The 27,038-nt window shown below is 35.4% G+C and overlaps 1 protein-coding gene across 1 annotated transcript; it reads right to left on the bottom strand.

The window, feature by feature from the left end:
- Window positions 1–485: 485 nt before the first annotated feature.
- On the bottom strand, window positions 486–7,700 carry LOC132698114 (uncharacterized). The gene is made up of 4 exons (XM_060663993.1): window positions 7,657–7,700; window positions 3,824–4,005; window positions 1,956–2,077; window positions 486–1,421 (listed from the first exon to the last, which is right to left on the bottom strand). The coding sequence occupies exons 1-4, from the start codon at window positions 7,698–7,700 to the stop codon at window positions 486–488; spliced, it is 1,284 nt and encodes a 427-aa protein (XP_060519976.1).
- Window positions 7,701–27,038: the final 19,338 nt, after the last annotated feature.

Here is a 27,038-nt window from a genome sequence, read left to right as displayed (position 1 = left end):
AACGGCCTACCTTATGTGCACTCTAGTGTAAGACCCCCGAGGCCTCTCGGATTTTCTTTCTCCACACCATGTCCATTGCAGCAATGTAGTAGGGGTTACCAATCGCAAACACGCGAAAACTATGCGCGGTAATTCGGCCAAACAAAACCCGAGGGCTCATATTATCGCGGTGAAATGACACGCGTTTTTTACCATAAAGTATATAAAAAATTAAATTAAAATAAAAATTGATAAATGTATTCGATTAACCCCGAATCATAAAGAAATCAATATATAGAAAACCCAGGTAATGAATTAATATTTAGTGTCAATATACAAAATAAATAACCAAAACTGAACATAATGAATTAATATTTAGTGTCAATATACAAAATAAATAACCAAAACTGAACATACCGCCCACCAAATACAACGGTATTTCAAAAAACAACAAAAAAAAAAGAAAATAAACAAAATATGCTAATATTAAAGTTTATCAATTGTGATTAATTGGCCGGCAGAGGACATACCTTAATAACCGGTCGTTTGATTAAACCGTTTTGGGTTCTGACAGTGACTACTCGTGGAACACCGTCAGCACCAGGGTGAATGGAATCAATCCGTCCCAGTCTCCACTGGAGGGGAGGTAAATTATCCTCCTTCAGTACAACTAGAGTACCCGGCGTGATAAGAGTGGTATCTTTATCCCATTTAGCTCTCTGTTGTAAAGAATGAAGATATTCCATATGCCATCTTTTCCAAAATGATTGATGCATTTTGGTCAGTAACTGCCACCTATCAAGTCTATTCATAGGAACACAAGTGAGGTCGTGATCGGGAATAGCTGATAAAGGAGCTAAGGAGAGAAAATGACCTGGTGTTAAACTGGATAGATCGTTGGGATCACTACTCATAGCGCAAAGTGGTCTAGAGTTGAGTACGGCCTCAACTTGAGTGAGAACTGTGTAAAATTCTTCATAGGTAAGTAATTGTTCCCCTATGATTTTAGTAATGTGGGTTTTGACGCTTTTAATGCCAGCTTCGTGTAACCCACCAAAGTGAGGCGCTGAAGGCGGGAAAAATTTCCACTCGATTAATTCCTCAGCGGCTGCTTTAGCCATGCAATCTGCTAAGTATCGAGCTGCACCAACGTAGTTGGTACCGTTATCACTGTGCAGTTTGGAGCATCTACCACGTCGACTGATGAAGCGACGCAATGACGCAAGAAAGGCAGAAGTGGATAGGTCTGATACCAGTTCCAAATGCAGGCACTTTGTAGAACAACACACAAAGAGAGATAGATAAGCCTTTTGAGTACGGCAACCTCTATGTCTTGCCATCAGTATCTGAAAAGGGCCACCGAAATCCAAAGAAGTACATTGAAAGGGCTTGGCTTGGGTAATGCGGAAACTAGGCAAATCGCCCATTTTTGGTTCTATTACCTGAGGATGTGTTCGAAAGCAGCGGAAACACTTATGGACAATACGTTTTATAGCTCCTTTAGCACCCAAAATCCAAAACCGTTGAGATATAAAATAGCGCAAGGCCTGCTGTCCACAGTGAAGGTATCTTTTATGAAAATTATCTATTATAAGATCAGTCAACCTATGTTTGTTGGGAAGCAAAACGGGATGCTTCTGATCGTAATCAAGTTGAGAGTGAGTAAGGCGTCCGCCTACCCTGAGAAGTCCTTGTTCATCGATGAAAGGAGCAAGCTTTCTTAACGGCTTGGAACAAACACTCTTGTTCGAAAGATTGGAAATGTCTTCATAAAAGGCTTCTGCTTGTACTTGCTTCACAATGCGGAGAAGACTCTGAAATAACTCGTGCTCCGTGAAAGGACCCTTTTTAACCACTGAAACCACTTTAAAACGAATGCCAAGAAAACGACGCCAATAAGTAATAAGGCGAAGTATTTTCTGTAAGCATGAATACCTATTCAAAATATCACCAACAGGATGATAGCCTTTTATTACCGTGAGAATGGTCCCTCTTTCTTCTGGTAGTGGTTCGTCCAATTCACCAAGTTCGTGTTTGGGCCACTCTTCGGAGGGACGCGACAACCAAGCTGGTCCCGCCCACCATAAGGGACAGTCAACTAAATCAGACGGAAGGACAGGGCGACTCGCAAGGTCAGCTGGATTGTCTTCTGATTTGATGTGAAACCAACGTTCAGGTGCTACATTGTCTTGAATCTGACTCACCCTGTTTGAGACGAAAGTGCGCCAACGACAGGGCGGTGACCTTATCCAACCTAGGACTATAGTCGAGTCAGACCAAGCATAAATATTTTGTACGTCGGGAATGTTGTAGACATTTAAGGCATATTTAAGCAATTTGGAAGCCATTAATGCAGCACTTAATTCCAATTTAGGAAGACTCAATCTCTTCAATGGAGATACTTTACTCTTAGCATAGAGGAGATAAGTAGAAATTTGGCCATCTGGAGACACGAGGCGAAAATAGATACAACTTCCATAACCTAGCTCTGAAGCATCCCCAAAAGCATGGAATTCTAAACTAACATACTTTGAAATAAAACAATAACGGGGTATTTCTAATGCTGAAAGACTTGGCAATTCATTTTTGTAGTCGGTCCACCTTTGGGCAATATCTGCGGGCACTTCACTGTCCCAGTCGATACCTCTCGCCCATAAAGATTGCATTAGCTGCTTAACTAATAGAGTTATGGGACAAAGTAATTCAATTGGATCAAAAATTCTGGAGATTTCAGAAAGTATAGATCTCTTAGTACATGTCGAGTTGAGAAATTGTATGTCGTATGAGAAGATATCCTTCTCTGGAGACCATCTGAGACCCAAAACCTTCAAGTAAGGATCGGATTTAGTGTCAAGCGCGAGAGGTTTCTGTAGAATATCTGAAGGTATAGTAGCTAAGAAGTCAACACAATTGCTAGACCATTTTCTAAGGAAAAAACAACCCTCATCCAATAGAGCAATAAGTTGTTGTTTGATATCCACAGCATCCTCTAAAGATTTACAAGATACACATATATCATCAACATACACTTGGGACGCTAAAATTGCTGCGGCCCTAGGAAATCTATCTCTACCCTCGGTGGCTAATTGTAAAAGACATCTCAGAGCAAGGAAAGGAGCTGAATTTAATCCGTAGGTTACGGTTTTTAGGCGAAAATCTTGAACAGGTTCTCGAGGGGAGAATCTCCATAAAATACGTTGGTAGTCTTGGTGGCTGTCATTAACAAGTATTTGTCGATACATCATTTTGATATCGGCAGTAAATGCTACAGGAAACCTTCGAAAACTTAACAGAATACTTACAATTTCATTTTGTAGTTTGGGACCAATCAACAAAGTGTCATTCAACGATCGATCCCGCGGACTGCAAGATGCGTCAAAGACTACGCGCAATGCAGTAGTCGTACTATTCGAATTAGTAACCCCATGGTGAGGGATGTAGAAGTGGCGCTGGGCAACGTCAGAGACAGGAGCAGACACGGGTTCCATATGATCCAGCTCTAAGTATTCCTTCATAAATTTGGAATATATCTCAAATAATGGAGGATCCTTAAGAAGACGGCGCTCTAAGCTATAAAACCTTTTTAGGGCTATGGAGCGTGAGTCAGAAAATAATGGCTCACCACTGGAAAACGGTAGAGTAACGATAAAACGTCCTTCAGGAGTTCGAGAATGAGTCTCGTTAAAAGAAATTTCAGCGGGATCGTCAAGGGTTAATGAAGACTTGCTACTTGGAACTTCCTCCATTTCCCAAAACATTTGAAGAGTTTTATTAATATCCCGGTTTTCTTCCAATAGTGTGCAACAGGAATATGAGGACTTGCTTTTTATACGATCAATTTTACCCATCACTACCCAGCCAAATAATGTATTGAATGCGACAGGTTCCAACTCTTTACCGCACACCTTCTCAGGCAACAAAATTAAAGGGAATAACTCGCACCCGATGAGAGCATCTATAGGTCCAGGAGTATTGTAGGTGTCATCAGAAACGACTAAATTCTCCAAATGTGACCAGTTCTCGCGACTGAAAGATACAGAAGGCATGTAAGAGCAAATCTGCGGTAAAACGATACATTCTATGGGAAAAGAAGGTGTGTTCTTACCCACCGGGCGGACCGTACAACAAGTAACACCATTCGACGATACAGATGTCATATTACCTAACCCATTAATTGGAATGTTCAAACGAGAGCGGGAAAGTCCTAATTTCTTAAAGCATCTTTCGGATATAAAATTGCCTTGGCTTCCACTGTCCAGTAGTACTCTAACTGTGTGGGAATAACCTTGGCTGTCCAGAAAATCCACTTTTGCAGTCGCAAGGAGCGTAAATGCACTATTAGAATTTATGGAAGTGGTGCCACAATGTGGTTGATCTACGGAAGAGTCATTAGCACTGGGCAAAACATCGTCATTAGGTGGACTACGTTCATTACCATGTGCCGACTCGAAATGTAGTAAAGAATGATGGCGTTTCGTACAAGAAGAACAGGTCTTATTAGAACTGCATTTCGAAAATTTGTGAAACGAACTCAAACAATTCACACACAAACGGTTGCGTTTAACTAGTAAATAGCGCTCATGAGGAGTCTTACTTAAAAAGACGGAGCAGTTTATAATGGAATGCTGGGTCCTACAGATACCACAATTCAATGTAGGAACGTTATTAGAAGGAGTATTAGTAAAAAATGCTTTGGAGTGATCACCATTATTCCTAGAACCTGACTTATGTTGACGGTTACTGGCAAAAGACTTACTATTATAAATGGTTCCGGCATTTTTTGATTTATTTTCTTCCTGAGTATAGGTCAACGTATCTAAAACCTTACACCTGTTATTCAGAAATAATTTCAACTGCGCAAAAGTGGGTATATCAAATTTTGCGTGCTCCATTTCAAATCGTTGTAAGGTATCAGAATCGATTTTCATTAAGAGTAAATTAAAAAGCAAAAAATCCCATTCCGCAGTAGGAAAGTTCAATAATTTTAATGCCTCCACATTTTCACAAAACTTATCAACAACATTACGCAGTGCTTCATTCGATGGATTTGAAATTTTGGAAATGTTCATTATTTCATTGAAGTAATGAGTCGATAAAAGCCGTTTATTGTCGTATCTTTTTATTAAAGTATCGTAGGCTACTGCGTAATTGTCATCAGTTATAGGAATATTTCTCAATAAACTGAGCGGTTCTCCGGTTACTGTTTTAAATTGCCTGAGAAAACAGGTATATCTAAACGGGGAAGATTAAAATTTAGGTAAGGCGGCAAATTATGGCTCTGGCCTGGTGGCGAAGGTGGTACCATCATGGATATTTCAGATTTTATACAAAGTTCACTATAAATGCTTTTAATTGAAAAGTATTGATCATCAACTTCCGCTCGAATTAGCTCCTGCTGCTCAAGCATTACATCCGTTACTCATTATATGTTGATTCTAACGCCGAATATCGTATTTTAAAATCATTAATTTTAGCTGGGTTCTGTGTAGCAGCAGTAGCTAAATCGTAGATTTCTTTCAATCTTTGTATAAAAACGCTTCTTCTATTTACTTTGAATCTGCCATGGTTTAAAAATATTTTTAGAAATTTTCTATATCATAAAAAAATGGCAAGAAAGAAGAAATTAAATTCAATTATATTAAAATATGCGAACAACCTCGTAAAATCCACCAAAACCACAATTGATAACAAAAAACAATCAAAATATCGTACACAAAATCAAGACCGCAAAAAACTCTAAACGATTTAAATTCTTTACCTGTTTTCCGATACTTCGTCAAATTTATTCAAGGTCGTCTTATTTAAACGCCTTTATAGTGAATGAAATCAAAATTATTTTTACCAATTTAGTATTAGAAAATGAATTTAGAAAAGACAAAATAATTTTATTTTTGAATTACTGATTCTTTAAAAATCCGGGCTCGAAGACCATATGTAAGAGACTCAATGTTTCCTAGACTTCCTTTTAGAAGCCGCGTGTGGAATAATAGTATACAAGTTTATCGAAATAAATTCTTAATTTAAAATTTGATCACAAACAAAACAAAACTACGGATAAACCCTCGAATTATAAAATAAACGGCCTACCTTATGTGCACTCTAGTGTAAGACCCCCGAGGCCTCTCGGATTTTCTTTCTCCACACCATGTCCATTGCAGCAATGTAGTGGGGGTTACCAATCGCAAACACGCGAAAACTATGCGCGGTAATTCGGCCAAACAAAACCCGAGGGCTCATATTATCGCGGTGAAATGACACGCGTTTTTTACCATAAAGTATATAAAAAATTAAATTAAAATAAAAATTGATAAATGTATTCGATTAACCCCGAATCATAAAGAAATCAATATATAGAAAACCCAGGTAATGAATTAATATTTAGTGTCAATATACAAAATAAATAACCAAAACTGAACATAATGAATTAATATTTAGTGTCAGTATACAAAATAAATAACCAAAACTGAACAACCTCTCTGAACCACACTTAAGCGCATCACTCTTTCACTGTCTTGCAGCCTTCAGATTAATATTCCGTACTAACTACGTATGCCATACACGAAACGTTCTCTTTTCTAATTTTTTTTTCTATGCGCTACATTAACGAACAGGATCTGAACTTTTCTGTCTGTGTATTTTGTTAGCCACTTTAAAAAAAATAAAAAAAAGTTATGCGAACCTAGAGGATATTTTCCATATTTTTCACAAATGGTGACAACAATTAATGCAAGTATTATTTTTAATAATAATCCATCTTTCGCTATGACATGAAAACATCGATTTTTTAATTGTAACTATTCTCTTTAGTCTATATCTGTTCTTTAACTAAATTCCCACCTTTTTGAAAAACCAACCTCTAAAAATAGTTATTTTTCTCTAATATAAAGTTATACGTTTTCCGCAATGTGTGTGAATATTCTAATGATACGGATTTACGATTTGAACATATCGAAACATTCCCCAGTTTTATAAATGAGAGCTCACTGCCAAACATCACAGTACAAACTACCGTACTACGCCCCCTGGACAAAATCAGGTTAGTCAGCGTCATTAATTCTACCTGCGTTAACGAATAGCGTATTGTTAATTAAGGTTTAATACGCAGAAAATTTAAATAACAAATAATTGAAATGAAACTCACTAACATCATAAATTATTTAAAAAAAAATTAGAACAGTTGGAACTTACTGGAGTAACCAATTTGGCACTAAAAATGGAAATTTTCGATACTCTACTAGGTGCCTACAATAAATTTTACGATTATTTTTAATGCAGAGACACAACAATTTTCTAGTTCTGAATTTGATCCGGGTATATGACCATACTTTACGCCGACTCTAAAAGCCATGCAGTCTAAGCAATCAGAGTTATTGAACGCCCCATTTTGTGTATTATGTTCAAAACAGAGACTCTCTGGGCTTACGACTACAGCTACCAGCTACTACTTTCAATAATATTAACACAAAAAAAAGTAGGTGGCATTTCTATAATAGGTGCAAAGTTTATGTGAAACTCACTGGAAGACAGAGTAATGCACTAATATGTTACTAAACATATTTCCATAGAATTCCGTAAGAGCTTATCTCCAAGTTTTCTCATTTAGTCAGTCAAAGCATCAAATGGGAAATTCCAATCCAATATATGTAGTGGTGGAAATATATCAATCGCCTACGCTACCGATGGTACCCGACTGAAGTTTCTGCATCTTCTTTACCCCACATGCCGACTTAAAAAGATACTGGTCTACGTCTCAATATTCCTGATAAAAAAAAGAGAGGTTCTATATTGCCATAAATATGTGTTTTCAAAATTTTACCTGAATGGTTCGTGATTCCCTATATATGCCGTGTTGGCAGCAATGTGGCGACGACTACGCTTAAACTTTCCACATCTCGTGTCCCCATGACTGGTCTGTCTCATATATGAAAGGTCACCTCGCACCGCTTTGAACCTCCTTAAAAAAACGAGGCAAGTCTTGTACTTATCATATCAAAACTTATTTCATCACCTCCAAAGGGGGGAGTAGGGGTTTCTAAAGTATGGTAGGTGCATCTCCTTATTTTTTTTAATTAAAAAAAGTGACATAATTACGCGACGTAACTCGATCCGGATCGTTAACGCGTCTCAAGATGGGGGTTTAGAGATGCTGAGGCCATTAAATTGATTCACTAATACCAGTACATACTGAAACCCCTTATTTCAAAAATAAAAAATTGTTAACTGTTAACACACAAAAAAAAAACTATTTTCTCACCAATTATATTTCTGGGGTCGTTTTCTGAATTTGTCCAACGTAGAATCCCAAGAGGATAGGTCCGCGATTTCGAAAAATGTTCATGTCTCCCCGCTATGCATTTGTACACGAAGCAGGGCCGGATTAACAGCAATTATATTCTTGTCAGTCAACATACAGCCGCCGATTGAATTCTCAGATTCTGCTTTACTAGTTGCCATGGTCTGTCAAATATGTTACTTAAAAAATTGTATATATTTTTTTTACAAATAATATAGCTTTCCTAAAATAATTCCGCCTTTATCAAGGTGGACAAGGGCATGTCTGGCCGCTTTTAAAAGCGCGGCGTATGTATCTTCCAAAATGATCCAAATCGTTAACCTTTTTTTGATTTTTTGATTCCTCGTTATGCAAATCTAAACGGAGCAGGCTCGGATTGTCAGCAAATACACAACTCGCCGATTCAATTCAGAGTTGTTGCTTCACGAGTTACCATGATCTGTCAAATATTTTAATTAAAAAAAAATCTATTATTTAGCAACAATATACCTTTTTAAAAATAATTTCGTCTTTTTCAAGTTCAACAGGACACGTGTGTTCGTTTCGAAAGGTTTCGTAGTCTGTAGCTCGGTCGAATTCTCCAAAATTCGTTAAACCTTCAGATATTTTCAAAATTTGTCCAACGCAGACTTCCACTCACGCAGTTTCGAAAACTTTCAGGTCTCCCCGCCATGCATTTGTACACGAAGCAGGGGTGGACTATCAGCAAACAGCACATCCGTCATTTTTCTTCTCGGATTCCGCTTGACGAGTTACATCGATCTGTCAAATATTTAATGTAAAACAATCTTATCTATTACTTTTACCCCAATATTAAGTACCTATTTAAAATTAGTAGCGCCTTTTCGAGTTCGAAAGGTTTCGTAGCCTATAGCCCTGCCGAAATGGCATTGCATTTGTACACGAAGCAGGGTCGGATTGTAAGCAAACAGCACCCCCGGTCACTTTTCTTCTCGGGTTCTGCTTGACGAGTTACATCGATCTGTGGAATATTTAGCGTAAAAAAAAATTATCTATTACTTTTGCCAAAAATGAAGTACCTTTTTTCTTTAAAATTTGTTCGTCCTTTTCGAGTTCGGAATTTTTCGTAGTCTATATCGTCTGCCAATTGTCCAAAATCGTTGAACTTTCAGAGATTTTCAAAATTCGCCCCAACGCAGTCTTCCACGCACGCACGCAGTTTCGAAATCTTTCATGTCTTCCCGCTATGCAATTGTACACGAAGCAGGTTCGGATTGTCAGCAAACAGCACCCACCGTCACTTTTCTTCTCGGGTTCTGCTTGACGAGTTACATCGATCTGTGGAATATTTAGCGTAAAAAAAATTATCTATTACTTTTACCAAAAATGAAGTACCTTTTTTCTTTAAAATAGTTCGTCCTTTTCGAGTTTGAAAGGTTTCGTAGCCTATAGCCCTGCCGAAATGTCATTGCATTTGTACACGAAGCAGGGTCGGATTGTCAGCAAACAGCACAAGCCTCACTTTTCTTCTCGGTTTCTGCTTGACGAATTACATCGATCGGTCAAATATTTAATATAAAAAATATCTATTTTACCAAAAATACGTACTCTTCTAAGATAAATTAGCTCTTTTCGAGTTTAAGAGGACACGTATCGTCAACTGTAGGATGTTTTATTATTATATTTTCCAGTGTCTATAAATTAATAAACAACAGGAGCTTCCGAATACAAAAATTTCAACTTGAGTGTTTTTTTCTTGAAACTTAAAAAGTTCTAACCCCTAAAACCATATTTTTAATACGCTGGCGGACGTATGACAATCCCCAAAAATTACCATATTTAAATTGTTACTATTGATATATTTCTATTCCGAACTTAACTCAATACATTCAAAAAAAAACTAGCGAATGTTATTTATTATCTCCGATGGGTGGATGATTGAGAAACGTTTAAATAAATCTACCTTTCTGTCTCTCTTTTTCTATATAGGTAACTCATTCTCTCTATCTGTTACTTTCCACAATCCGGTTACTCATTAAAGTCGCAATTCCGAAAGCTTCTTACCTATCTTTTTCCAGTCTTTTTTGTTTTATTTATCCGTATATGAAATACACAATGAACACAAAACTTAAACTCGTTGGCGATATTGCATTAAGCAACAAACGTGGATAACAGAAACAAACCCTTAACACAAACGCTTCTTTAAACTTCGACTGACACGTGAAACAACCCGCATTCCTACGAAAGGCAGGTAAACCAAGCAGGTCAAATTTAAGCTACCCTCCAGTGTCGTCGTAGGTTCGGGCATAGTAAATAACGAATACAACAAAGCGGTAATTTTTAATAATTTAATTTGCATTTTATTTAACTTAAGTTGTTATATAGAAAATGTGACATTTCTACAATTAATCAATATACTACGAGTACTTTTCCGCTTAATTACTACTTTGAGAAACAAAAGAAAACGTTAGATTCCATTCAAACTTTTTCGGTTTTCATATCTCGCGTTTATTTAGAAGCTAATGGCCTGTGGCCATTAACCAGACGTTTCCAAAGGCTGGTTTGATATTGTGTATATAAATCTTAACAAACACAAAAATAGAGTTATATTGCCACCGAAAATCTGAATTTATGTTTAAAAATGTAACTTCCCTTATTTAAACTATTGCCTGCATTGGCGCCTATATTTTATAGTTTTTTTGTATCCTATTTTTTTTGTTTTGCTTGCAAATGTGTGTCCATTTTTGGGTACTGATTTTTTTTTCTCAAATTATTACAAATTACTCAAAACGGAGTTAAAAACAGACGAGGAGAAAAGGGAAGAACCCTTATTTCTCCGACACTGACCTCCGATTTTTATAAAAATTGACGCCTTGACACCCTGCCCGTGAATATTTTGCAAAGGATTTTTAAAATTTAACTTCCAAATAACGCATACTCTCGCCTAGTGTCACAGTTTTGAGCCCCATTTTGCTATGGTTAGACAGGTTTATTCTTGTACATTGTCGGAACAAAAGAAGCATCTCCTTCATCCAAATGGACTTTTTCATACCTAATACAACAGCTCCCGGGCATCATCTCGCCTTAAATGTTTCTATTAAATTAATTTTAGTTACAAAAAATTAGATGATCGTCAAAATTGGCATAAAAAGATAATCAAGATTTAATTAAACAAGAATATGTACAAAAGAAAAGAGATAAACTCCGACACGGGAAACAAGGAAATATCGCTAAAACGGCGACTGATCGAGCGCGCGCCTTTTTTAAAAATAATAATTATTTTTCAAAAGAATTCTAGGCTAAGCTAAATACCTGGTGCAACAAAATATTGAAGAATCTTCATGATCCTACCTGTGAGCGAGTAGAAAATTATTTGCAAAGAGGATAAAGGTATATCTTAATATAAATCGTTTATAAATTATTTCACTATTGATAATATGTCCCCTTTTAAAATGGCGCATTATTTGATACGTACTTTTTCTTGTCAGAGCTTGTCTAAAAAAAAAAGCGGGATGGATGGAGGTACTCCGTCAGGTTTTTTCCTGTCGAAACAAGTATGTGAGGCGTTCGCTTTGGATCTGGGGAACGGGTGGGGGTTATACATATATAAGCTATAAGAAATTTAAATTTTTATTCAGTTTCCACTCATACAATTTTTTGATAAGTGCAGAGTGAGAAAAATGTCCGAAGTCGAAAATTATCCAACGCAAGCATTGGATTCGTGGGGAAGATTTGTGGTCAATGCGGAAATAATCCGCGAACAAAAATACATTTACGAGGCAGCAATTACGCTGTCGGAATTCGGACTAGAAATTACCTCAAGTCTTAGCCCCGCAAGAATTTTCGCTCCAGCAGTGAAAGTGAGCTTTCTCCCCTACGCTTTGTCGGAGAAAAGAAGCATTTCGTTCGACGAGATAGACTTCACCGAATTAATACAACAGCTTCCACTGATATTGTCAGCAGACCCGACTTGTAAAGTTATGTATTTAACCTGCTTCAAACTCAGCTGTCTACAATGTGATGGTGAAGTCTTGGTCAAGATTGAAAATGGCGAGGGTATACTCTATATTTCGAAAGACTGGGTACAGGAATTAATTACCATAAGCAAATTGGTATTTAAAAGAATACGAGTACTGTCTCGTTTAAACTTTTACGAGTACTACGATAGAATATTGTATTTGACTATACATAAAAATTTGCTGGAAGACGCCAAAATCTTTGCGCATATAGAATATTTATGTTCTACAGAAGAGAGTGAGCAGAGCTACTGCATGGAGACTACATGCGTTTTGGAAAAATGCAGATAAAACAAGATATCAACAAAAGGATAGCGTGGGACATACCAGTGTTTTAATAGAAATTTATCTGTAAACTAATAATAATAAATGTTTTATAACATTCAGTGTGTGTGTCTTTTATCCTTACCCCACATAAAAAAAGTAAAAAAAAACAACTAATTTCGTAAAATAACTTTATTAAAGAAAAAAAAAACAACAAAATATAATCAAACAAAACATCGATATCGACTATTTGGTAGTACGGTTTTTGTAATTCGACTTCATAAAACGAAGCTTTGATTTAACGCCCCTCCATATCTTCCAAAATATACGTAAGAGGGAAGGAACCACTTACTTTAACAATCTTGAAATTTTCGGGGTGTCCAATTAATTTCATAGCTTTTGTCAAAAACCGATTTTGTGCGACTTATGCTCACTGCATCGCCAACTTTGAACTTTGACTTTTTCACTGCAAATTTTTGTTTGGGAAATTATATACGAGAATCTCCGTTGTAGGGGTAATTTCTGAAGGTTTCATTCCGGTGGTACTATGTTTTGTTTGATTATATTTTGTTGTTATTTTTTTTTCTTTAATAAAGTTATTTTACGCAATTAGTTGTTTTTTTTTTACTTTTTTTATGTGGGGTAAGGATAAAAGACACACACACTGAATGTTATAAAACATTTATTATTATTAGTTTACAGATAAATTTCTATTAAAACACAGGTATGTATTTTGGCGTCTTCCAGCAAATTTTCATGTATAGTCAAATACAATATTCTATCGTAGTACTCGTAAAAGTTCAAACGAGACAGTACTCGTATTCTTTTAAATACCAATTTGCTTATGGTAATTAATTCCTGTACCCAGTCTTTCGAAATATAGAGTATACCCTCGCCATTTTCAATCTTGACCAAGACTTCACCTTCACATTGTAGACAGCTGAGTTTGAAGCAGGTTAAATACATAACTTTACCAGTCGGATCTGCTGACAATATCAGTGGAAGCTGTTGTATTAATTCTGTGAAGTCTATCTCGTCGAACGAAATGCTTCTTTTCTCCGACAAAGCGTAGGGGAGAAAGCTCACTTTCACTGCTGGAGCGAAGATTCTTGCGGGGCTAAGACTTGAGGTAATTTCTAGTCCGAATTCCGACAGCGTAATTGCTGCCTCGTAAATGTATTTTTGTTCGCGGATTATTTCCGCATTGACCACAAATCTTCCCCACGAATCCAATGCTTGCGTTGGATAATTTTCGACTTCGGACATTTTTCTCACTCTGCACTTATCAAAAAATTGTATGAGTGGAAACTGAATAAAAATTTAAATTTCTTATAGCTTATATATGTATAACCCCCACCCGTTCCCCAGATCCAAAGCGAACGCCTCACATACTTGTTTCGACAGGAAAAAACCTGACGCAGTACCTCCATCCATCCCGCTTTTTTTTAGACAAGCTCTGACAAGAAAAAGTACGTATCAAATAATGCGCCATTTTAAAAGGGGCATATTATCAATAGTGCAAATAATTTTCTACTCGCTCACATGTAGGATCATGAAGATTCTTCAATATTTTGTTGCACCAGGTATTTAGCTTAGCCTAGAATTCTTTTGAAAAATAATTATTATTTTTAAAAAAGGCGCGCGCTCGATCAGTCGCCGTTTTAGCGATATTCCCTTGTTTCCCGTGTCGGAGTTTATCTCTTTTCTTTTGTACATATTCTTGTTTAATTAAATCTTGATTATCTTTTTATGCCAATTTTGACGATCATCTAATTTTTTGTAACTAAAATTAATTCAATAGAAACATTTAAGGCGAGATGATGCCCGGGAGCTGTTGTATTAGGTATGAAAAAGTCCATTTGGATGAAGGAGATGCTTCTTTTGTCCCGACAATGTACAAGAATAAACCTGTCTAACCATAGCAAAATGGGGCCCAAAACTGTGACACTAGGCGAGAGTATGCGTTATTTGGAAGTTAAATTTTAAAAATCCTTTGCAAAATATTCACTGGCAGGGTGTCAAGGCGTCAATTTTTATAAAAATCGGAGGTCAGTGTCGGAGAAATAAGGGTTCTTCCCTTTTCTCCTCGTCTGTTTTTAACTCCGTTTTGAGTAATTTGTAATAATTTGAGAAAAAAAAATCAGTACCAAAAAATGGACACACATTTGCAAGCAAAACAAAAAAAATAGGATACAAAAAAACTATAAAATATAGGCGCCAATGCAGGCAATAGTTTAAATAAGGGAAGTTACATTTTTAAACATAAATTCAGATTTTCGGTGGCAATATAACTCTATTTTTGTGTTTGTTAAGATTTATATACATTATATCAAACCAGCCTTTGGAAACGTCTGGTTAATGGCCACAGGCCATTAGCTTCTAAATAAACGCGAGATATGAAAACCGAAAAAGTTTGAATGGAATCTAACGTTTTCTTTTGTTTCTCAAAGTAGTAATTAAGCGGAAAAGTACTGGTAGTATATTGATTAATTGTAGAAATGTCACATTTTCTACATAACAACTTAAGTTAAATAAAATGCAAATTAAATTATTAAAAATTACCGCTTTGTTGTATTCGTTATTTACTATGCCCAAACCTACGACGACACTGGAGGGTAGCTTAAATTTGACCTGCTTGGTTTACCTGCCTTTCGTAGGAATGCGGGTTGTTTCACGTGTCAGTCGAAGTTTAAAGAAGCGTTTGTGTTAAGGGTTTGTTTCTGTTATCCACGTTTGTTGCTTAATGCAATATCGCCAACGAGTTTAAGTTTTGTGTTCATTGTGTATTTCATATACGGATAAATAAAACAAAAAAGACTGGAAAAAGATAGGTAAGAAGCTTTCGGAATTGCGACTTTAATGAGTAACCGGATTGTGGAAAGTAACAGATAGAGAGAATGAGTTACCTATATAGAAAAAGAGAGACAGAAAGGTAGATTTATTTAAACGTTTCTCAATCATCCACCCATCGGAGATAATAAATAACATTCGCTAGTTTTTTTTTGAATGTATTGAGTTAAGTTCGGAATAGAAATATATCAATAGTAACAATTTAAATATGGTAATTTTTGGGGATTGTCATACGTCCGCCAGCGTATTAAAAATATGGTTTTAGGGGTTAGAACTTTTTAAGTTTCAAGAAAAAAGCACTCAAGTTGAAATTTTTGTATTCGGAAGCTCCTGTTGTTTATTAATTTATAGACACTGGAAAATATAATAATAAAACATCCTACAGTTGACGATACGTGTCCTCTTAAACTCGAAAAGAGCTAATTTATCTTAGAAGAGTACGTATTTTTGGTAAAATAGATATTTTTTATATTAAATATTTGACCGATCGATGTAATTCGTCAAGCAGAAACCGAGAAGAAAAGTGAGGCTTGTGCTGTTTGCTGACAATCCGACCCTGCTTCGTGTACAAATGCAATGACATTTTGGCAGGGCTATAGGCTACGAAACCTTTCAAACTCGAAAAGGACGAACTATTTTAAAGAAAAAAGGTACTTCATTTTTGGTAAAAGTAATAGATAATTTTTTTTACGCTAAATATTCCACAGATCGATGTAACTCGTCAAGCAGAACCCGAGAAGAAAAGTGACGGTGGGTGCTGTTTGCTGACAATCCGAACCTGCTTCGTGTACAATTGCATAGCGGGAAGACATGAAAGATTTCGAAACTGCGTGCGTGCGTGGAAGACTGCGTTGGGGCGAATTTTGAAAATCTCTGAAAGTTCAACGATTTTGGACAATTGGCAGACGATATAGACTACGAAAAATTCCGAACTCGAAAAGGACGAACAAATTTTAAAGAAAAAAGGTACTTCATTTTTGGCAAAAGTAATAGATAATTTTTTTTTACGCTAAATATTCCACAGATCGATGTAACTCGTCAAGCAGAACCCGAGAAGAAAAGTGACCGGGGGTGCTGTTTGCTTACAATCCGACCCTGCTTCGTGTACAAATGCAATGCCATTTCGGCAGGGCTATAGGCTACGAAACCTTTCGAACTCGAAAAGGCGCTACTAATTTTAAATAGGTACTTAATATTGGGGTAAAAGTAATAGATAAGATTGTTTTACATTAAATATTTGACAGATCGATGTAACTCGTCAAGCGGAATCCGAGAAGAAAAATGACGGATGTGCTGTTTGCTGATAGTCCACCCCTGCTTCGTGTACAAATGCATGGCGGGGAGACCTGAAAGTTTTCGAAACTGCGTGAGTGGAAGTCTGCGTTGGACAAATTTTGAAAATATCTGAAGGTTTAACGAATTTTGGAGAATTCGAAACCTTTCGAAACGAACACACGTGTCCTGTTGAACTTGAAAAAGACGAAATTATTTTTAAAAAGGTATATTGTTGCTAAATAATAGATTTTTTTTTAATTAAAATATTTGACAGATCATGGTAACTCGTGAAGCAACAACTCTGAATTGAATCGGCGAGTTGTGTATTTGCTGACAATCCGAGCCTGCTCCGTTTAGATTTGCATAACGAGGAATCAAAAAATCAAAAAAAGGTTAACGATTTGGATCATTTTGGAAGATACATACGCAGCGCTTTTAAAAGCGGCCAGACGTGCCCTTGCCCACCTTGATAAGGCGGAATTATTTTAGGAAAGCTATATTATTTGTAAAAAAAAATATAAAATTTTTTAAGTAACATATTTGACAGACCATGGCAACTAGTAAAGCAGAATCTGAGAATTCAATCGGCGGCTGTATGTTGACTGATAAGAATATAATTGCTGTTAATCCGGCCCTGCTTCGTGTACAAATGCATAGCGGGGAGACATGAACATTTTTCGAAATCGCAGACCTATCCTCTTGGGATTCTACGTTGGACAAATTCAGAAAACGATCCCAGAAATATAATTGGTGAGAAAATAGTTTTTTTTTGTGTGTTAACAGTTAACAATTTTTTATTTTTGAAATAAGGGGTTTCAGTATGTACTGGTATTAGTGAATCAATTTAATGGCCTCAGCATCTCTAAACCCCCATCTTGAGACGCGTTAACGATCCGGATCGAGTTACGTCGCGTAATTATGTCACTTTTTTTAATTAAAAAAAATAAGGAGATGCACCTACCATACTTTAGAAACCCCTATTCCCCCCTTTGGAGGTGATGAAATAAGTTTTGATATGATAAGTATAAGACTTGCCTCGTTTTTTTAAGGATGTTCAAAGCGGTGCGAGGTGACCTTTCATATATGAAACAGACCAGTCATGGGGACACGAGATGTGGAAAGTTTAAGCGTAGTCGTCGCCACATTGCTGCCAACACGGCATATATAAGGAATCACGAACCATTCAGGTAAAATTTTGAAAACACATATTTATGGCAATATAGAACCTCTCTTTTTTTAACAGGAATATTGAGACTTAGACCAGTATCTTTTTAAGTCGGCATGTGGGGTAGAAGCGGTAGCAGAAGCTTCAGTCGGGTACCATCGGTAACGTAGGCGATTGATATATTTCCACCACTACATATATTGGATTGGAATTTCCCATTTGATGCTTTGACTGACTAAATGAGAAAACTTGGAGATAAGCTCTTACGGAATTCTATGGAAATATGTTTAGTAACATATTAGTGCATTACTCTGTCTTCCAGTCAGTTTCACATAAACTTTGCACCTATTATAGAAATGCCACCTACTTTTTTTTGTGTTAATATTATTGAAAGTAGTAGCTGGTGGCTGTAGTCGTAAGCCCAGAGAGTCTCTGTTTTGAACATAATACACAAAATGGGGCGTTCAATAACTCTGATTGCTTAGACTGCATGGCTTTTAGAGTCGGCGTAAAGTATGGTCATATACCCGGATCAAATTCAGAACTAGAAAATCGTTGTGTCTCTGCATTAAAAATAATAGTAAAATTTATTGTAGGCACCTAGTAGAGTATCGAAAATTTCCATTTTTAGTGCCAAATTGGTTACTCCAGTAAGTTCCAACTGTTCTAATTTTTTTTTAAATAATTTATGATGTTAGTGAGTTTCATTTCAATTATTTGTTACTTAAATTTTCTGCGTATTAAACCTTAATTAACAATACGCTATTCGTTAACGCAGGTAGAATTAATGACGCTGACTAACCTGATTTTGTCCAGGGGGCGTAGTACGGTAGTTTGTACTGTGATGTTTGGCAGTGAGCTCTCATTTATAAAACTGGGGAATGTTTCGATATGTTCAAATCGTAAACCCGTATCATTAGAATTATATTTTTAAAATATTGATTAGGACATGTACTGAGAAACTAAATTCTCTAGCAAAAATATTCACACACATTGCGGAAAACGTATAACTTTATATTAGAGAAAAATAACTATTTTTAGAGGTTGGTTTTTCAAAAAGGTGGGGATTTAGTTAAAGAACAGATATAGACTAAAGAGAAAAGTTACAATTAAAAAATCGATGTTTTCATGTCATAGCGAAAGATGGATTATTATTAAAAATAATGCTTGCATTAATTGTTGTCACCATTTGTGAAAAATATGGAAAACATCCTCTAGGTTCGCATACCTTTTTTTTATTTTTTTTAAAGTGGCTAACAAAATACACAGACAGAAAAGTTCAGATCCTGTTCGTTAATGTAGCGCATAGAAAAAAAATTAGAAAAGAGAACGTTTCGTGTATGGCATACGCAGTTAGTACGGAATATTAATCTGAAGGCTGCAAGACAGTGAAAGAGTGATGCGCTTAAGTGTGGTTCAGAGAGGTTATTTGGGCTGTACAAGTTTTTCTTTGAACGGGGTTCAAATAGCGTCTCCTAGAGCGTTAGCAGAGAAGAGTATTACAGTATTTAGTATAAGCGTCCAGATTTCATTATTGTTGAGATTACAATAGAAACACACTTTCATGTAGTAGTCGCAGCAGCTTTAAAGTATATGACTTTTTAATTAAGATGCCTTTCGAGTTTGTTTCATGGGTTGATAGGAAATTAAAGGGTAGATACAGATAAGTTACGAAAAAAAAAAGTATGTACACTATCCTCAAAGACCAGCAATAAATAAAAGAAATTGATGAAATAGTAAAGTTGACTGCGATATCTTAAAATCATTAATAAGATAGATAAATTAATTTTGAAAATATTAAATAATAAAAACAAATAATAAAATAGCAAAGAAAACCAAAATCATCAATAAGATAGATAAATTAATTTTGTAAATATTAAATAATAAAAATAAAATCATAATAGCAAAGAAAACCTACCACGGCCACATACACATAATATTTTAAACATATGAACTTTTCCCAGATAAATAGTCAAATATTTCACGATACCTTAAAACAGAAGAATGCGGAAATATGTATGAAGTTAACGCACGGTAGATGGCTTAGTAAATTAATAATGTATATGGTTTCTAATATCCTACTTTATTAATGAAAATTTTAACCATGTTTTTGTTTTTGCAGATATTATTGGTGGTGCCTGCCAGCTTCCAGTTCCGAAAAAAGAAATCCAACACTTTTCGTCTTTATTTACCCTGACCTTTGTGCGCAATAGTAAAAAGTACAGTTTGTACCGGCGAGGGTAACATTCGTAGAACTATATGTTTTTAAAATAAATGTTTTGGTCAATATTCACTAGAAAATCTTACTCCAAGAGGGGACACTAGTTTACATTCGAACCGCTAGAGGGTGCAGATGGTCACGCGAACAATATGATTAAGTCTCATTGACGTCATTGCTTTTCTTATGGGTGGGAAAATATCTGGGCTCTGAATGGCTTCGCCGCCATCGCAAACTAGAGGAGGGGGATTGATTAAACCCCACATTTCTGGTTGCTTATCCAATGGGGGCCAGTTTCAAGGGATTATGGGTAAAGGGGGAGGAGCTAGAGGGTCGTGGGGAAGGAGGGCACGCCCACAAAAAGGGAGAAGAGTGGGGATGGACTATAGTGTACCTTTATACTACTTACGTAAACAAACAAATCATAATCTGCCGTGTGGATACTATATTCCAGAAGAAGATAATGATCAACTAACTGCGTGTACAAGAGATAAATTTGAGAAGTTTTACCGTGTTTTCCTTCCAAAGTTTCATTTTTATACTGTTCATACTCGAACAATAGTTGATAAAAGGTTTTGTTATAAAATAATAAAGTTATTATTCAAAGATATGTAACAGTTGTTGGTAAAAGCAATAAGCACACCCCAGGATAATTATCTCAATATAAAGAATAATTTTTTTATCACTATTAAAAAAATAATCATATAATAAAAAAATGTAATGTTTTTCAAATCATTTATTAATTCCCTCCACCTACCACTGACGTTTTAATGGCACACCAGAAACTATGGGATTTTTTTTTCATTACTTATTTAACGTTCCGACCCACCCACCCCCAAATATAAGCATTTAGTAATCGAACTTTCAACGATTCATGCGAAAATATGTAGAAAAAAATATTTCAGTTATTTATTTACTGTTCTGTGAACCACCCACCCATATACTAATATAAACATTTTTTAATCGAATTTTTAAATGTGCAAACGATAGTTCGTAAAACAAAAATTTAATAAGAAGACAACTGGAATTGAACAAAAATAAGACAATTTTTAAGATAAAAAAATATTTTGTAGAACTAGATATATGCGGCTATCTCACCAAAATTTCGTTGAGCGAAAGTAAGACACTATTCATCTGGGGTGTGCAAACTTTGTTACTTAATGAATAGGGTGCGGAAGTTGGGGAAAAATATTTTTCTCACTGTTTATAAAAGCAGAAATATCACGCATCGAACATTGAAAACTTAGAGCATTTTTTTTTCTAAAAAAAGATTCTGGTAAATAAATTATTAAAATTAATTTTTAAAAAGTTGTAGAATCTCACTTAATGTTAAAAACATATGCATTATTTTGTAACGTTTTTTTTAAACAGCTGTAACTTTACAAATACATATTTTTGCGGCTTTTTAATTGAAACCTTTTTTTAGAGAATAAAACTTCTTATAAAAAATGTTCAATAAGATTTTTAGGTATTTCTATTGTTTTACGAGATAATTGTATTTTTACATAGAATTCAAAAAATATTTTGTCCCAATTTCCGCATCTTACTGATACAGTTTCCTAGGTTCTTAGAAATAAATCAAAGCTAGGTTTTTAGAAATATAGCAAAGTTGATGAATTTAAAAAGCCTGTAAAAATTTGATATCTAATAAAAATACGTACAGTTTGAGTGAATAATAAAAGAAAAAAAATTTGAATAACCAGTAGTATAAAATTTATCAACCGAATTTGCATATTTCGATAATTATTTGTTTGAATTTCAAGATTAACTCTTGAAAATATGTTCCAAATTCACTTGATATAACAAACAATTGTAAAAATTCATTACTTACTTTCTGGTGTAATTCAGCTGCTATTGAAGAATCATTTCTGCAAGTAAAATGGATACAAAATTTTATAAATTTCTCATTTACTTAATTTACTTGGATGGAACAGAAAAAACTTATAATTATCATTGCAAATTTCCAAACTGTGAAGTTGATGGTAATGTGTTAGTTTCTGGAATACTAGAAGACGTTAAACATGTCGAAGAATCGGAGTTACAAATTTGTTGGGATGGGATCGACGTCGACTCGGGGCTGCATATTAAAAATTTTGATTTACACATTGAATAAATAATTATTTGTTTAAATATTTTTTATGAATATTAATTGTCATTATCAAAAATTTATAATCCAAGAAAATTATGAAAAAAATATGTCGTTATTCATGAAACAATCATTCATTTTTTACTTTTTTTTTTCACTTAAACGACAAAACGAAAATAAAAAAAAATCAACATTTTCATTTTACATTTACTTAAAAAATAAAGAATAAACTTACCTTTCATAACATAAATATTTAGCTTTTACTCTGAACTCCTTGTAACAACAAGAGTGGTACCCTATTACATCGTCATCCCAATGGTCAGGCAATTCAGCATCATTATATTTGTGGTTATGATGTTTTCGAGTGTGTAAATAATTTTTACACGCGAGATAAATGTCTTTAGTAAATTATTTTATCGTCTCTTTTTTTTCTCGAAAATTAGGTTTATCACGGAGTATATTACAAAGAAAACACTCCATGATCACTTTCACAATTAAATGTTATAAAAGAGAATTAATTAACACGTGTTGAGAAGCCAAGTAAACAAAACATTTTAATGCACAATGTACGTTGTATGCGTGTGCTGGATACTACGTTGGTATGTTACGCGCATGCGCGTCTGATGCGGATATATACCGCCGATTTGATATAAGTATGTGTATGTATACATATGCACGTATATTCAAATATACATGTATGTACATGTAACCACGTTTAAGTTTATTTGTAGGACAAATGTTGTTTTAGATTGTTTATTTGATTATCTCCAAACTTAGTTAAAAAATAAGCTGTTGCTGATCACTTTTAAATTAAAATCAATTTGACATGATTTGATAGCTGTTCTTTCTTTCAGCTACCTGTTTTGCAACTTTTCGCAAAATAATAGCTGGGCGTCTTATTAAATCCACTCACAAAAATCTAGGCGGTTGCGGATGGTTTTTAAAAATAGATTTGAACAACAACTTTAAAGTGTAGGACCGAAAAATCCTACCAGTTTATTTGTAGGACAATGTGATCATTTGTTAATAAAAATTATTAGCAAGCTACAGTAAAAAAAATAGCATGTTGCTCATCACTTTTTATAAATAAATAATAGATACAACTTTGAGGGGGTGGCCACTCTATACCAAACCTATTTGTTTGTAGGCCAAATTTAATTTCAAATTATATATTTCAATATCTATAGATTTAACTAAAAACTAAAATGTTGCTGATCATTTTGGTATGGTAACTAAATTGACATGATTTTATACCTGCGCGTATAGTTAGCTACCTGCTACAACAATTTTCGTAGAGGAAAAGGTTGAGCGTCTTGATGAAATGAAACGATTTCCAAAGAATTAGCTTCTAGCCCTAGACTAGCCCCTAGACTCTGACGATAATTATGATAATTTACAGAAGGATTTTATGTGGTGGCTAAAAAGTTTACAGAATCCTGCATGTCCTATAAGGCAGCAACGTTACCAACTTGAGATTTTCTCAGATGCTACTCCTTTGGGTTGGGGCATTGTATGCCAAGGGAATTGTGCCGGAGGCGTTTGGAGCCCTACGGAAGCTCAGCTTCATATTAATGCACTATAATTAACTGCGGCCTTTTTTGGTCTCCAATGCTTCCCCTCCCATTTGAGTAACTGCGAGATACTTCTGAGGATTGATAACACAACTGCTATTTCGTATGTAAATAGAATAGGGGGGTAAAATTTCTTGTTTTAAAAGAAATTTCGAGGCGCCTTTGGGGTTGGTGCGAAGAAAGAAGGTTATGGGTTAAAGCATCTTACATTAGCTCTTCCGATAATTTTGAAGCGGATAAGGAATCCTGGAATTTGAATTTTGATGATGAATGGTGCCTTTCAGACAATGCTTTTTCAAAAATAACAAGTAAGCTATTATCTTGATTCGGGTTTAAAGGCCGTCGTCGCTTGGAATTACTTCCTAACGTTTCGCTAGCACGAGTGGCGAGCTTCTTCAGAGGTCCTTACATCTCCGATGTTGGACGTAGACTGAGTCTACGGCCTTTAACCCGAATCAAGATAATAGCTTATCAACGGGCCGCGAAAGCCTTAACCAATTTAACAATAACAAGTAAATTTGGTTTTCCAGAAATTGACTTGTTTGCTTCTCGCCTAAATAAGAAATGCAGAAAGTTTATTTCCTGGTTTCCAGATCCGGGGGCATCTAATGTAGACGCTTTTACTGTTTTTTGGGGCGACAGTTTTTCTATGCTTTCTCCCCATTTTGCTTGTTGCCAAGAGTTTTACGGAAAATCAAGACTGATCGAGCTACAGGGATCGTAGTAATCCCTTACTGGCACAGCCAGCCGTGGTTTCCTATTTTTAACGGGATGCGATGTAGCCAATTATTGTTTTTAAACCCAGACAAACAACTACTTTCGTCTTTTGATAGGAGAGCTCACCGTTTGTGGAAATCCCTTGCCCTGGCTGCAGGAATTTTGTCAGGCAAGCATTCCGCCTGAGGAATATTCCAGAAGATTCGCTGGATATTTTCCTATCAACTGTTCGGAGCGCTACCTTGAGGCAATATAAATAATGCATTTAAACTTTGGTGTAGCTTCTGCAAAAGGAGGGGAGTGGATTGTTATTCCTTCTCACCTATTGCTGTATTAGATTTCCTTACTATTCATTATAGACAAGGCAAGTCCTATGGCTCATTGAGTTCTTTCAGGGTAGCACTTGGCCTTATTTTTGGATCAGAATTAATTAACAATGCAAGTCTAACAAGGTTTTTTAAAGGTGTTTATAATCTAAGGCCAAGTAAACCAAGATATGACAGTACTTGGGACCCTAGTTGTGTCCTTGACTTTGTAAAAGGCTTACAGTCTAATGACTTGTTATTAAAACAATTAACTGTTAAACTAGTTTTGTTACTGGGGCTAACGACTGCACATCAAGTCCCAACGCTCTCTCTTATAGATTTGGCCAACATAAAATCTTTTCCAGATCGATTAGAAATTAAAATAACGAATCAAATTAAATAAAAATAAAATAAAATAAAATAAATAAGGCTCAGCCTGTTTTAATTTTGCATAAGTATGAGGATGTTAATCTTAGTGTAGTTTCAACTATTCTGTTTTATATTGAGAGGACCAGTGCTTTAAGAGGGAGTGAACCTCGTTTGCTTATTACATTTAAAGATAGGTTTAGAGAATAGTGGTGTGGACACATCTATTTTTACTGCTCACAGCACTCGACATGCTTCAACATCGTCTGCGTTTCGTAAAGGTGTTTCGATTGATATGATTCGGAAAACGGCTGGTTATTCAGAACGCTCTAAATGTTTTGCCCTTTTTTATAATAGACCTATTTGTACAGTAGGTGCAGGCTTTTTTGTTAATGCCACATTTGCGACATAGAATTTATTTTTCAGATTTTTTTGTGTTTTCTCGGACAGCCATTTATTTTGTATTTGTACTAGGGGCTTTCATAAGTTTCGTAAAGTTTGGATTTTTTTATATAGCCGAATAAAATCGTTTTATAACAAATTTGCTAAGTTGCCTTTGAAAGTCTACGTATATTGATTTCATAGAAGAGGTGTAACATAATTCGATGATCAAACCAACTTACCTGGTAAGTGAAATTCGATCGTAATTATATGTTACACCTCTTCGTAGAAATCACCCTTTCAGGCCCAATGTACTGTTACGAACAGTACTAAAATGCCCTTTGGCAAATTTAGGGATATTCCGATACTAGTAAATACGAGTAGGTACTCGATACCCAGTATTTATAGCATCGCATCAATCTTGCGATACTTACTCGGTATCGAAACAAAAGTACTTGGAATCAAATCGAATCAGCCTCACCATTAAAGAAAAAACAGAACGGATCAGACAAACATAATCTATATCTGATCTATGGTGACGCGTTGTCTCGCGCCAGCCAAGCCGAACTCGTCCGACTTCACTCGACCGAGCCCGAGACAAAAGCGAGAAAGACGTCCGCCCTTCATTTTTTTCCATTGTCAACCAACATAAATTGTCAAACATACAAGAGATTGCTTACAAATAATTTTATTTATTGTAATCATCGGCTTATTATTCCAATGTTATCGTGGAGTTTTTTGTTTAAAGTACGTGCTTAACGTGACGCAAACGTTTATATTAAAAGTTTTCTTTTCCTTCTTAATTTTGTTTTATATTATTGTCCTTCAACGTTCATTAAAATAAATAAAAAATTAATAGTGCTAAAAGTATCGATATGAGTAAGTATCGATACTTTATAAGTATTTGTTTGAGTAGTATCGATAAAAGATTTGAGTACTATCGAAATGAGTAGGTATCGATACTTTAATGGTATCGGAACATCCTTAGGCAAATTTATTATAAACGGGCTCTAAAATAGAATGAGGTTAAGACCATAGATGGCGAATATACCGTGCACGGTAAGTTATTCCACAGTTTTTTGTCTCTGCTTTAAAGCTGTGGTGCCACCTAGCGACTAGAAGGGGGACTACGTATATTGATTTCATAGAAGAGGTGTAACATATTATAATCATTATGACATAATCTTTTTCGGAAAACGATGTTTTATTTTCGTCATTTTTCACATTTCGGTGATGGATTAATAAATAATAGTCGTCTTGTGGTGTGATATATGTGTCCGCTTGAATAAAAAAATTATTCCAATTTGCAATTTTTGATATTTTGAAATTTTCAGATTTTTAAAATTAATGTTTAATTGTTAATTATATCTTCATTTATTATTAGCGGTAGCGGTTTTAACTGCGAAACCATGACGTAATTGGAATCATTTACGATGCAGGTGCACCGCTTCTGAAGATATGTTACGTTTTTGAAAACGATATTTTATTTACATCGTGTTTTATTTTTCGGCGATGGAGATTACTATATAATTATATTCAGCCTCGTTATCGCTAATTATGTTCAAGCGAAGACGAGATGACTTTTTAAAAA

This window comes from Cylas formicarius, unplaced genomic scaffold, assembly GCF_029955315.1.
Source record: "Cylas formicarius isolate icCylForm1 unplaced genomic scaffold, icCylForm1.1 PGA_scaffold_2__14_contigs__length_35257938, whole genome shotgun sequence".
NCBI lineage: Eukaryota > Metazoa > Arthropoda > Insecta > Coleoptera > Brentidae > Cylas > Cylas formicarius.
The sequence above is the reverse complement of the archived record's forward strand: the minus strand, read 5'-3'. Positions and strand labels throughout refer to the sequence as shown.

Excerpts from the sequence above, each read along its gene's own strand:
- LOC132698114 (XM_060663993.1), bottom strand. The coding sequence starts at position 7,700 with ATGTGGGGTAAAGAAGATGCAGAAACTTCAGTCGGGTACCATCG. Across the intron at positions 4,006-7,656 it reads ACTTCAGTCGGGTACCATCG|TCGCGAGAACTGGTCACATT; the intron begins GTAGCGTAGGCG and ends TGTATCTTTCAG. Across the intron at positions 1,422-1,955 it reads AAAGAGGGACCATTCTCACG|GTAATAGAACCAAAAATGGG; the intron begins GTAATAAAAGGC and ends ACACATCCTCAG.